This window comes from Sus scrofa, chromosome 14, assembly GCF_054392235.1.
Source record: "Sus scrofa isolate SSC_HxYL_T2T_F1_AM1 chromosome 14, Sscrofa_HxYL_maternal_Yorkshire_Landrace_v2.0, whole genome shotgun sequence".
Classification (NCBI taxonomy): domain Eukaryota; kingdom Metazoa; phylum Chordata; class Mammalia; order Artiodactyla; family Suidae; genus Sus; species Sus scrofa.
The window spans coordinates 137,519,491-137,532,754 of record NC_139396.1 but is presented as its reverse complement, the minus strand read 5'-3'; the positions used below and the strand labels follow the sequence as shown (position 1 = coordinate 137,532,754).

General features: G+C 44.0%; 1 protein-coding gene across 25 annotated transcripts in view; it reads left to right on the top strand.

Annotated features, from left to right (window-relative positions):
* Window positions 1-344: 344 nt before the first annotated feature.
* STN1 (STN1 subunit of CST complex) overlaps window positions 345-13,264 on the top strand; it is a 40,013-nt gene continuing 27,093 nt past the window's right edge. For 4 of the 25 annotated variants that reach the window (XM_084992993.1, XM_084992994.1, XM_084992990.1 and 1 more), the window contains exons 1-4: window positions 345-912; window positions 1,056-1,229; window positions 1,944-2,023; window positions 8,632-8,727. Coding sequence is in view for 14 of the 25 variants with exons in the window: in XM_021072027.2 (XP_020927686.1) it covers window positions 1,097-1,229; window positions 8,632-8,727 (229 nt within the window). In the remaining 11 variants the exon portion in view is untranslated. 25 annotated transcript variants of the gene reach the window in all.

The window sequence follows — 13,264 nt, the reverse complement described above, 5'->3', positions numbered from 1 at the left end:
AACCATTCCCACCTCTCCAAAGTCAAGGCTCAGGGTCTCACCACTAGGGGAATGGGGTGAAGGGAGGAGTTGGAAAGTGGGGTTTGGGCAGCAGGAATTTCAGGGCCAGTTCCCAGGGCCCGGAGACTTTGGCTCTGCGCTCCCGTGGAGGCTCGTGGCGGGCGCAACTAGAGACAAACGGAGCCCGCACAGCCCGGCCTACAACCCCGCTCGGCTGCCACCTGGAAAAGGGTATCGGGAGAGGCCAAGGAGGGATGCACAAAGGGTGCGGTCATGACGAAGAGGGGCGGGGCGTCGTTGGGGTGGGCGGAGCCGCAGGCGGTCCGAAGGGAAGGCAGGGGCGGGAACACAGGGGTTAGTCCCGCGCGCGGGGCGAAGTTGGGCCCCACCCCCCACGCCCGACCGCACGCCGGGAGGGCCAGCGGGGGCCCGGGCCGTGCGCTCCAGCTCTGGGCGGGGCCGGCGGCACGGCCTCCAGACCGTGAGCGCCGGCGGCCTCCTAGCGCCGGAAAGCCGGGCCTGCGCGCTCGGGAGACCTGCGGGCTAGCGGCGCGGGCGTGACGGGCGGGGCAACTAGCGGGTCTGCTTTTCGTTTCCTTTTCCTCCTTCTCGCAGTCTCATCCCGGGCACCGGAAGGTGCAGGGGCAGAGCCTCGGACAGACCCACCCTCTCTGCCCCTCTTGTGTCTGGCCGCGAGGGCGCCCATTCCTCTTTGGACCCACCCATTAAATCGGTTTCAGGGTACGCCTGTATGGCTCTCTCTCCCCAAAGTGAAAAGTTGGTGTTTAACCGTTTCAAAATTGGTACTTTTTGGAGAAGGAGAAACACTCCCGTGGGGCAGAAATTCCTGGGGAAGAGCTTCAGGAACTCACAGGTCCTCAGGCAAAGAACGCCTCTTTCCTCAGGCCCTTGGTGCGTACAGTTTGACAGGCCTTGGGCCCCTGGGTTTACTCCTCCCAGACTTCTGGATTCCTGCGCAGAGATCAGATTAGAGGCTGTGCCAGATTCATCCACTTTAACTGCTTTGCGTCCTGATTTTTGTGTCTCCCATCTAGATCTTCGACTCTGGGTTGGCTGGAGGCCTCCTGATGCAGTGATGCAGTCTGAATCCAGCCGGTGTGAAGAGGAACCGCCTTCCCTTTTGTGGGGTTTGGATCCAGTGTTTCTAGCCTTTGCCAAACTCTACATTAGGGATATCCTGGACTTGAAAGAGTCCCGCCAGGTGCCAGGTATGTGGCTGGTCGGCCTGGTGACTCTCTGTGCTGCATCTGCATTCCACCGTTTCCCAAAGCTGCAGAAATCTGGGGCTTAGAGGCTTAGGAGAGAGAGCCCATACAGCTGCAGGCTTTGAAGCTGATCTAACCTGGATCCTCAAAGGAGTTCATTTCTAAGCAAGTTCAAAACAGTCTAAATTTTTTTTTTTTTTTTTTTTTGAGGCCGCACCTGTGGCATATGGAAGTTTCCAGGCTAAGGGCTGAATCAGAGATACAGCTGTTGGCCTACACCACAGCCACAGTAACACGGGATCTGAGCCAAGTCTGCAACCTACACCACAGCTCAGGACAATGCCGGATCCTTAACCCACTGAGGGAGGCCAGAGATCGAACCTGCATCCCCATGGATCTTAGGTTCGTTAACTGCTGAGCCAAGAAGGGAACTCCTAAATCTTTTTTATTTTTATTTTTTAAATAGATGCTTGGAGGAGTAACCTTTATATGAGGCATGTTTTTACCTGGGTTTGAGGTCTGTCATATTTTAAAAAGCTTGGTTGTTTTTCTGAGGGTCTGCTCATGGTAGAAATATCAGGCCTTGCTCCCTTTCCTAACTGTGGCCACTTTCCTGGTCTGGGGATGTGACTCACTGGTAAAGTTAGGCATCTTCTTTGTAAAATGAGGATTAACCATACCTGATTTTCTTGTGGGGTTTGGTTTTGTTTTGAATAGAAGAGAATCAATATAAACTCCCTGAGAAGAGGAGCCTTGTTCACCTCTGTAATCTGTGGCTTAACAGTGCCTGGCATATGGTGAGTTCTCAAGAAATAGTAACTGGAGCAACACAGTATACATATAAACTCAAATCATTGTTTTTATTAGAGTTATGGTCATACCCCCAAATATAACGAATACAGTTTGGGGTAGGTTTAAATAATTCACATTGCTGTGAATTGCAGTAAACATCTTCATATGTTTACTGTGCTACATGAGAAGTTTGGTGAAACTCTCTTTGCTATTTTGAATGACTAGCAGGCTCTGAGTCAGAAGTAGTTAAGAATCTCAAATATGCACCATTTTAATGAGACCCCATTTTGTGTATTTTCCCGTTGTATGTACAAATGTATTTGCATGACCTTATACTAAAGCCTTTTGTACAGATTTTTCACCACACCTTTATTTTCTAATTATTGTTGGAAATGATCTGGTTTTTTTTCCTTGGAAGGCAGCCATCTTCCCCCGTAGTTGTCTGTTTTCCAGAACAATCTGGTATTCCTTATAGCTCATCTCCTTGGGAAGAAATTAATTCTCACCAAATGCCAGCCTTGCTTAAAGCTCTTCTGTAGGTGCTCAAGGAAATATCAGGGGCGTAATAAGGGCTTAACTCCTCCTGGGGTGATGGCCTTTATAATGTATTAACAACTAATCAAGGAAAACTGCTCGCAGTGATCTTGGTTATGTCACTGGCAGTAATGTTTCAGTTGCAGTTTTTAAAATGAAACTGTTATAGTTCCCTGGTAGTGCAGTTGATTAAAGATCTGGCATTGTCACTGCTGTGGCTCCGGCCACTACTATGGCATGGGTTCACTTCCTGGCCCTGGAATTTCTACATGCTGTGGGTGTGGCCAAAAAAGCCCTCAAATCACAACCAAAAAGGGGTTCCCGTCGTGGCGCAGCAGTTAACGAATCCAACTAGGAACCATGAGGTTGCGGGTTCGATCCCTGCCCTTGCTCAGTGGGTTAAAGATCCGGTATTGCCGTGAGCTGTGGTGTAGGTTGCAGATGCGGCTCGGATCCCACGTTGCTGTGGCTCTGGCGTAGGCTGGTGGCTACAGCTCCGATTCGACCCCTAGCCTGGGAACCTCCATATGCCAAGGGAGCGGCCCAAGAAATGGCAAAAAGACAAAACAAAAAAAAACAAAAAAACCACAACCAAAAAGAAGCAAAAGCTATGTTAAAGCAGCTGAAAATAAAATGGAAGGAAACCAGAGTTCCCATCGTGGCACAGTGGTTAATGAATCCGACTAGGAACCATGAGGTTGCGGGTTTGATCCCTGGCCTTGCTCAGTGGGTTAAGGATCCAGCGTTGCCGTGAGCTGTGGTGTAGGTTGCAGACGCAGCTCGGATCTGGTGTTGCTGTGGCTGTGGTGTAGGCCGGTGGCTACAGCTCCAATTAGACCCCTAGCCTGGGAACCTCCATATGCCAAGGGAGCGGCCCAAAGAAATAGCAAAAAGACAAAAAAAAAAAAAAAAAAAAAAGGAAGGAAACCGCTATCAATCCCAGGTTTGTGTGCCCAATACACAGTGAGACCAAACAAACCAAAATGTTGCGAAAGATTTGCTGCAAGGAGAATATGCAGCTTGGGCTCAAAAACCCAAACTCCCTTATGGTTTTCAGGGAAGAGGTTTTGTTTTTCTTTTGGTTTTTGGCCACAACGTATGTGGCAGCTTAGTGGCTTGATGTGGGCTCTCAGTTCCCAGACCAGGGATTGAACCCAGGCTGCGGTGGTGCAAGCACCAAATCCTAACCAGTATACTCCCAGGGAGTTCCTGAAAGAGTTTTTAAAGGGAACATTTAGGGCTAGGGCTGCAGGGTAGGTGACTTTCTTCTGATTGGTTTGTGGTGAAGTAACAGGGTGGTGTTCCAGAAAGCTCAGTGATCAGCCTTGAGATCATCAACTGAGACCAATCTGGGGTTCTCAGCATCTAATTACCATCCTCCACCTGGGTAGGGGGTGGTGGGGGATCTTAGTTCTTGCAGGACGATTCTAAGATGTATATCAGATTTTCCTGTGTATCCTTTGAGGGGGAGCCAGGACTCTGTTTTATTGCTGCACTATTGTTTCTTGACTGCTTTTTCTTTGTTTCTGCATTCCTCACTCCCCTAATTAGTAACTACTTGAATCTGCCCTTTGGAACTCAGAGAAGGTCCAGGAGACTGAAGCCTTTTTCCTACAAACAAGACAGGGGGTGGGGGGGATGACACAGGAGGGCCCCACAGGGCCCTGCTTGGTTTCAAACTGTCATGGTTGAAGAAGACAATAACCATAATTTCACTGGGTGGTCTTCTTTGGACTGTACTGTAGGGCTCTGAGGGGTGGGAAATGCTGCTGGTTTAGGTTTTTATTTTTATGTTGTTTGTTGTTGTTGTGTTTGATTTTGTTGCCATAAAGGAAGAACTTTTATTTTGACCGCATGAAATTTAGAAATGTTTAAATAACAGGGAACATCTTAACAAAGTTAACCAAAAAAGTGATTTTCAAAAAGAAACAAATGTATAATGAAGAATTTGGCTGGCCTTTGTTCGAGGTTCCTGGAAGATGTGGATTTCTGGAATGATAGGAGTGCCTTTGGTTCATGGTGGGCCCCTTGAGCTCCACTGAATTTATGCTAATGAGGTGCTTCATGCTGGACCCCTAGATAGTTTCAGGGTAGGGTAGGGGGGCTGTAAAAGCAACCACGGGAAGAGAGGGTTGGATTTGAGCCAGGTGACATCAGCCCAACCCCATGGGAGAAGAGAAGGGCTGGAGATTGAGTTGTCAGGTGGGCAGCAATTCAGGCATGCTTGCCTATGTAATGAAACCCTAGTTAAAACTCTGGACATTGAGGCTTGAGTGAGCTTTGCTGATGGGTAATCATAGGTGGATGTCGGAAGCTAACACGTCCTGAGGACGTGGAAGCCTTATGGCCAGATTCTCCTAGACATTATCGTTATCCCAAACCTTATGTCCCAGCCTTGTCCTGTGCATCTCTTCATTTGGCTAGTCCTGGTTTGTACTCTTCATTATAAAACTGTTGCCTTAAGTACAGCACCTTCTGAATCCTATGTCTTGGTCTATCAAAGTATCAAGCCTCAGGTTGTTGTGGATGGTGTTTGTAGCCAGTTGATCAGAAGTGTACATGGCCCAAGAACCCTCAAACCTGGGGCTGGTGCCTAAAGTAAGAGTAGCCTTGTGGGAGACTCTGCCTCTGACCTGCTCTTTTCTCGTAGAAGAGACTCTAGTGTTGATGGAAGGAAGGGGTTTTTGCCATTTCTTTTTCCATAGCCTCTTCCTTGTGGAGGTTGTGCTTCTGATGTGTGGAGCTCTCGTTTCTATATCCTTGGGGGTGTTCCTTCTCTATTTCCAAGCCATGTATTTCCTCCTCAGTTTTCCCTGAAAAATTTTATTCAAACCATCTGCTGTTTTCTGCTAAAGTTGTTCTCTATTGTTCTTTCTGTGTTCCTTTTAAGATGTTTTTCTTTGGTGGGTTTTTGTTGTTGTTGTTTTTTCAGCTGCCCTTCAGCACATGGAGCTCCCGGGCCAGGGATCAGATTTAAGCTGCAGCCTCAAACTAAGCCAAAGGTACGGGCATCTCTGGATCCTTAACCCACTGTGCTAGGCCAGGGATTGAACCCATGTCCCACCACTCTCAAGATGCTGTGAATCCCATTGCACCACAGCAGGAGCTACTTCCTTGTTTTGGTTTTTTTGGTTTTTGGTTTTTGGTTTTTTTTTTTTTTTTTTTGCGTCTTTGAGCCACTGTGTCTGTCCTTGAAGACAAGTATGGTCAGTCTATGAGAGGAAAGTTTAGGGGGCTTCGTTTTCTGGTCCTTTTTCAAGAAAGTCTACTGTGTCCTCAAGTGGAGATCTGTTCTTATTTTTTTTTTTTTAATTTTTTTTTTTTTGTCTTTTTGCCATTTCTTGGGCCGCTCCTGCAGCACATGGAGGTTTCCAGGCTAGGGGTCTAATCGGAACTGTAGCTGCCAGCCTACGCCAGAGCCACAGCAACGCAGGATCTGAGCCGCGTCTGTGACCTACACCACAGCTCACGGCAACGCTGGATCCTTAACCCACTGAGCAAGGGCAGGGACCGAACCCGCAACCTCATGGTTCCTAGTCGATTCATTAACCACTGCGCCACGACGGGAACTCCTGTTCTGATTTTTATTAAGTGTTGCTCTGTACAGTTGGTAACGTCAGAGGACTGGCATCCACCACAGGTGACTTGAGGACTTCCTTGGCTTCTGTCATGAGTCCACTCTTCTTGCTGCCTCTTCTGTGTACTTCAGCTGAGGAAGAATACCTTTTGGCTGGCTCTTTCACCTTTTGTAAAGTGTGTCAGCTCTTCATTATTAAAACCACTGTAGCGGCACATGCCAGGGTGTCCCAGGAAGACTCAAAGAGCCCCGGGGCTTGTCTCAAGCTTTCAACATCACCAGCAGAGCACCTCACAGTGGCTTCAGGAGCAGCTGGGAAGACATTTCGGAACAGGCAGCAGGCCCTCCCTGGGTCTACAGGGCTCCTGGGCTCTGCCTCTAGTGGCCGGGGTCCTGGGAGCCACAGCCAACCACACAGAGCCCTGGGTTGCTCTAATGCCTAGCAACCAAAACAGACCCAGGGTTAGGCTCGGGGAGAGAAAAGCCAGTCAGGTTCTAGGAAAGAAATCTCTCTAACTTGGTTCTGCTCAGCATGCAAATGGAATGTCCAGAAAGGGCTGAGTGCAGCCAGAGACCAATCTGGGGCCACCATCAGCCCCACTGGGCCCTATAGCAGCACTGGAGGACCAAAGCAGGATGTGTGGCAGGGTACACTTCAGCAGAGGACACTACCCTGGGGGAGGCTCATTGGCCAGATTGAAATTTTCCTTCTGCTACAGGAAGCCTGAGCCACCTTGCAAAGGTCCTACAGGGTTGCCCTCCTCTGAAGGCACCCTCTCTCCCCCCAACCTTTTTTTAGGGCTACACCTGTGGCATATGGAAGTTCTCAGGCTAGGCGTAAAATTGGAGCTGCAGGTGCAGTCTATACCACAGCCACAGCAACACCAGATCTGAGCCACATCTGCGACCTACACCACAGCTCATGGCAACGCCGGATCCTTAACCCACTGAGTGAGGCCAGGGATCGAACCTACAACCTCATGGTTCCTAGTCAGATTCATTTCTTCTGAGCCACGACGGGAATGCTCTATAGCCCTTTCTGAAAGTAAATAATTCAGCCATCATGGAGACGGGGAAAAAAAAAAAATAGGCTAGAGGATTTTAGTCCAGACTCTTTAGGTGCAAGTAGCAGTAACATAATGCAAGTAGCTTAAGCCCCAAATAGGAAGTTCAGGTAAGGATGTGGGTTGCCACAGAGGGAAGCTCTGCAGAAACTGGGACAGAGCTAGGGCCTCAGGTGGGAATCCAGGACTCACCGCTGCCAGGAGTCCCTCTCTGTTTTGTCCCCAAGTCTAAAAAATGCCTCCGGGTGTTTGTGGGTATGGTTCTTCCTGTCAGCTTTCTCCTCTGGTGGGAACCTGACTGCTGGCATCTTTTGCCTAGGCTTTGAACATAGAATTTTTTTTTTTTTGGTCTTTTTTGTCTTTTCAGGGCCACACCCATGGTATATAGCGGTTCCCAGGCTAAGGGTCTAATCAGAGCTGTAGCCACTGACCTACGCCACAGCCATAGCAATGCCAGATCCGAGCCACGTCTGCAACCTACACCACAGCTCATGGCAACGCCAGGATCCTTAACCCACTGAGTGAGGCCAGGGATCGAACCTGCAACCTCATGGTTCCTAGTTGGATTTGTTTCCGCTGCGCCACAGCAAGAACTCCTAAAAATAGAATTTTAAAAAGAAAAGTTTTTGAGTTGTAATCTGCTGACCCTGAAGGGTAGTGTTTGGTAACCTAATTATCTTCCCTCTCTCTCTCTTTTTTTTTTAAATGCTGCCACTAATTCGTAGAAATGATGACTGGTTTCCTAGAAAAGCCAAAGAAGCCTTTCTCGTGGTTTCTTCTCTCTTTTCTCTTCCAGTCCCTCAAAATTCAGTGCTGTCAGATTTCATAAGACCACAGTTGTTTTCAGGCTCCTAATAAGAGTTCTGTAGGGAGGTACATTTCACTGTCACAAGTGGAAAGAAGACTTTCCAGATCCAGTTGGACAATATTGGTTTTCTCTTTTTTGCACTAATACAAGCTTCCTCTTTTTTTTTTTTTTTTTTTGCTTTTTAGTGCTGTACCCTTGGCATATGGAGGTTCCCAGGCTAGGGGTGGAATTGGAACTGTAGCTGCTGGCCTATGCCAGAGCTACAGCAACGCCAGATCTGAGCCGAATCTGCAACCTACACCACAATTCATGGCAATGACGGATCCTTAACCCACTGAGCAAGGCCAGGGATCGAACCCACAACCTCATGGTTCCTAGTTGGATTCATTTATGCTGAGCCATGAAGGGAACCCCAATGCAAGCTTCTTTAAAGCAAAACTTCCTACTTTTGACCCTTGAGGAAGAGATATGAATTTCTTGGGGCTTGCCATTTGTCATGGGCTGATCCTTAAGTCTGGAATCTTAGCAAGCAGCATGGCACTAATTTTTTTGACAAGGTTAACATTTACTGAAGCAGAATACATCATCATATATTATATGGTCTTTCCCCTTTTTTTCTTTTAATTTCAGGTGTATTTTTTTACAACGGGCATCCAATAAAACAGGTAGATATCTTGGGAACTGTAATTGGAGTGAGAGAAAGAGATGCTTTCTACAGTTATGGAGGTAAGAACAATTGTGCCTGACATTGATTTTATGTAGAAGAACGTCACTCAGCTGGACATTGAACCTGAAGCAAGCCCAGCCTTTCAGAATAGCTGGGGACTCCCAGAAACCCCATGCACTTGTTCTCTGGAACCGTTTGCAGCCACTGACATGGACTAAGTGTAAAATGAGGACACAGATAGGAAGGATACTGATGAATACAGTCCAGTGACAGCTGTGGGGAGCTAGGAGGCAGAAGAATTAAAGTACAGTCTCAGGTTGATCAGGAATGGACACGTGATACCTAGGGCATATCTATAAATAGCAAAGGATGGTAATGTATGTTTACCTCGATACCTCTAAAAATAAAAAAGCCAGGTTAACATTAAAATAGACTCGAGAAGACAGGGAAGTATGAATAAGTTATATAATATATATATAATAAATTATAAGATTTATATCCAGAATGGTTTAAAAAAGCCTTTGGGATCCCAAAGGGGTAAATATCCATTATCAGAAAGTTTCCCTTCCCTTGTGATGATGAAATTGAATGAAGGGTTTCTATAGTTTGGACACCAGCAAATTGTTAGAAAATGATTTTAGTGTCATGGGTCTTGATTTTTTTTTCATAGAGTTTAATCATTTTTAAAATTTTATTTTGTGGAAATTTTATTTTATCACTGCTATATATAGCACAGTGATTCTGTTATACATATATGTGTGTGTGTCTGTGTATTCATGTTATAAATCTTTTTCATATTCTTTTCCATTATAGTTTATCACAGGATATTTTATATAGTTCCTTGTGTTGTACAGTAGGACCTTGATGCTTATCCATTCTATATAATAGTTCATGTCTGCTAATCCCAAACTCCCAATCCATCCCTTTCCTAACCCCTGTCCACCTTGGTAACCACTGTTCTCTATGTCTGTGAGTCTATTTTGTTTTGTAGACAAGTTCACTTGTGTCATGTTTATAAGTGATAATCATATGATACTTGTCTTTCTCTTTCTGACTTCCCTTAGTATGACAATCTCTAAGTCCGTCCATGTTGCTAAACATGGCATGATTTCATTCTTTTTATGGTTGAGTAGTATTCCATTGGATATATGTGCCACATCTTCTTTATCCATTCATCTGCCGGTGGGCATTTAGGTTGTTTCTGTATGTTGACTGTTGTGAGTTGAGCACCTCTGAACATAGGGCTGCATGTATCTGTTTGAATTATGGTTTTGTCCAAATATATGCCCAGGAGTAGGATTGCTGGATCATGTGGAACTCTATTTTTAGTTTTTTAAGGAGCCTCCATAGTTTTCCATAGTTGCTGTACTAATTTATAAAATAATTATTTTAAGATATTGCCAAGATTCTCTTTAGTTAAAAGGCCAAGCTAGATATTTTGTGGGATGCTTATCTTGAATTCCAAACTGTTGCTGTACTTGACATTGTCATTTTTTGTGATATTGACTTGGATTTGTGTTCTTGTTCCAATTGGGGGAGAAACAGAAGTCAGTTGAACTAGATGACCAAGAACAGTTCACTGACAGTCTGTGCATGATTGATACTTGACAGATACAATGACATGGCATTTCTTTGACATGTATTCATTTTCCTGGGCATAGTTGTCTTGTGCTTATAAAATAACATGTGGGAGATGAGATTTCCCAGGCCTTCTGGTTTTTCTCAGCCTGTATTTTTTTTACACTCTGAGATAGATCATCTTGTCATACATCCCCATAGTGGATCTCTTCTCTGCTTTATTTTACCAAAGACGCTGGCTCTCTTTTTCTCCAGACAATTCAACAAGCATTCACTAAGTTCCTGCAGAGTACCCATCTGTAGCAAGTACATTATCTGTAGTGCATTGTAGTTACTTCCTCTTCATATACCAGTGAAGAAATAATAGTGCACGTCCGTGTGCATAATTTCAGGTTATTCTTTTCCTAATCTTTTGGAAGAGAAAAGACATGGTATTTTCATTTTATATATGAGAAAACCAAGACTTGGTTACTTGCTCAAGGTTCACTGATGAGTCCAATCTATTAAATGACTCCAGTGTACTGTATGAGTTCCATCTAACTTAATTTTTCCTCTCTCCCATGCCCCTTCCCAACCCAAATCAGCTGCATCTGGTTTTTAATTTTCTTACTTTTAGATCAAAATGAAGCTACTTAAGGACATCAGTCCTAGCTGTAGAACCAGGCTGGATATAATGCCTCTGACCTAAAGAGGCTTCCCTTAACCCCTTTTCTAATTATAAAAAGATGAGGTGATAATGGCTGATTCTCCAGTAAACATCTCTCTTAGTGTGGGTGTTGTGAGAGCATGACACATCTGTGGTTTGTGGGGAAATGAAAAGCATCTGAAGGCTGAAGTAATTGAGAGTAGAAACACTTCTGCAACTTTAATACTTGTGGGGCATGTTCAAGGAAGAGCTGCACTTTCCAGCCCTGGCTTGACTCTTGGGCCACCTGCCAGGTGGCCACTTCTGCTGTCCCGGGTCCTGTTCTGCCCGCCTGACTCACCATAGGCCCCAATATGCTGGGGTTGCTCCAGCTCACCCTGATTTGTCCCACGGCTGAAACAAAAGGCCAGTGGCCCCCACCATGCTGCCCAACACTGTAAGGACTCTCGCCACTGCCAGGGCTTTCCACTGGTCAGACCTCAGGGTGCCAGGGGAGGATTGGCCAAGAGAGGTCACAAACCAGGAAGTCGGAGAGTTGGGTGGTGGTGCCCTGAGCACACAGAGCACCTGGCAGCAACTCAAGCTCTGACCTAGAATCCTGGGAGGCTACAGTCAAGACTAGAAGGACCTCATGTTTTCTCAAACAAAGGTTCATGAGCTAATGTTTTTTGACTTTCCATTATAAATCAAGATTTCAAACAGGCGAAAGGAGTAGTGGGCTTAGATGTGTCATTCATTATTTTTTAACTCAAAATATCCTTATTGATTTCTTTTGCTTCTTAAAATGATACTCGTTATAAAATAAAGTTTAAAGCTAGAGAAAGTTTTAATGAAATACGTGAAACCCTAAAAGTCAGACAAAAACAATGTCCATGTTTAGGTGAACATCCTTGCTAATATTTCCAACATGTTCCTCATGTGAAGAAATATCAATATGCCTTATTTCCTCGTTACTAGTCTATATATTTCTTTCTCTTTTTAATCTTTCTAAAATTAGGCTTACAGTCAATGTATGCATTGAATATGGGGTTCTTTGTTCACACTCCAAAAGAAATTGCTATTAGCATTTTAATGTCTTAAAATGATTTCTGTCAAAACATACTGTTTAATATTTTACATCAATTAGATTATATTAGATGTATAGAATTATATGTAGATTTCTGTTTTACAGTGAGATATTGTTTAGTGGCACTGAACATAAATCTTCATTATATCTTTTTATTCTCATATGCCATGCAACTGTAATGTATTTAACCAATTCCATATTTATAAACACATTTAGGTTATTTCCAACTTATAGCACTATAAGTAATATTACAATAAAAATCCTTATACAGCATGTATATATCTGTACATTTGTTCTATTTTTCTCCTTAGGATAAATTATTGGAAATAAATACTAAATAAAGGGGTGTATATACTTCAAAATTTGATCCACATTTCCAAACTTGATCTTTAGAAATTTGGTGTGAATTTACGGTCCAGCTATCAGCATTTGAGGATATCAGTATTTTTAATATTTGTCATTCTAGGGATTAAGAAATTCTTTAAATTTGCTTTTTTTTCCCCTGGTAACTAGTGATTTAGTTTACTGACGTATGTCTGTTGGCATTTTTTACCTTCCATGCTATTCTTTTTCTTTGCCACTTTTTCTCTTGTAGTCTTGGTCTTTTCCTTATTAATTTGTATGAATTCTATATATATTAAGATATATTGCTATAGACTATTAGTTTTTAGTTAGTCAAATATATCAGACTTTTTAAAATGAGTTCTGATTTTCAGGTCTACTTAAAAAAGTCTCCCACCATCAGATGAAAGCCCAGGATTAAAACTATTCACCTGAATTGTCTTCTCATCTTCTTAAGTTTACATATATTTAATAAAGTAAAATCCATCTAGAATTCATTTTAGTATAAGTCTTCTTCTCAGCTTCTGCTTTCAACACAAATTTAAACCAGCAATAAAAAATTTTTGCCATATGGTACTTCTATATTACATGTGTTTTTATAATAGTCTAGCTAGTGATTTTTAAAAAAAAAAAATCATTAAGCCCACTGACCCTATGTTTAACAACCTCTGTCCTGAGATTGTCAGAAATTAGGAGAAAAGAAAATGCCTCACATCCCTGATCAGACATACATCTCCACATTTCTCTGCAGTTATAAATCCAAGTGCAATGGAATTCTTTGATTTTTTTTTTCCTCTAGAAATAAAATAAGCCAGACCAGTATTGTTTGTTCTTTTTTTCCACTTTTTAGGGCTGCACCCAAGGCATATGGAAGTTGCCCAGGCTAGGGTTAAATTGGAGTACAGCTGCCAGCCTACACCACAGCCACAGCAACACCAGATCTGAGCTGTGTCTGAGACCTATA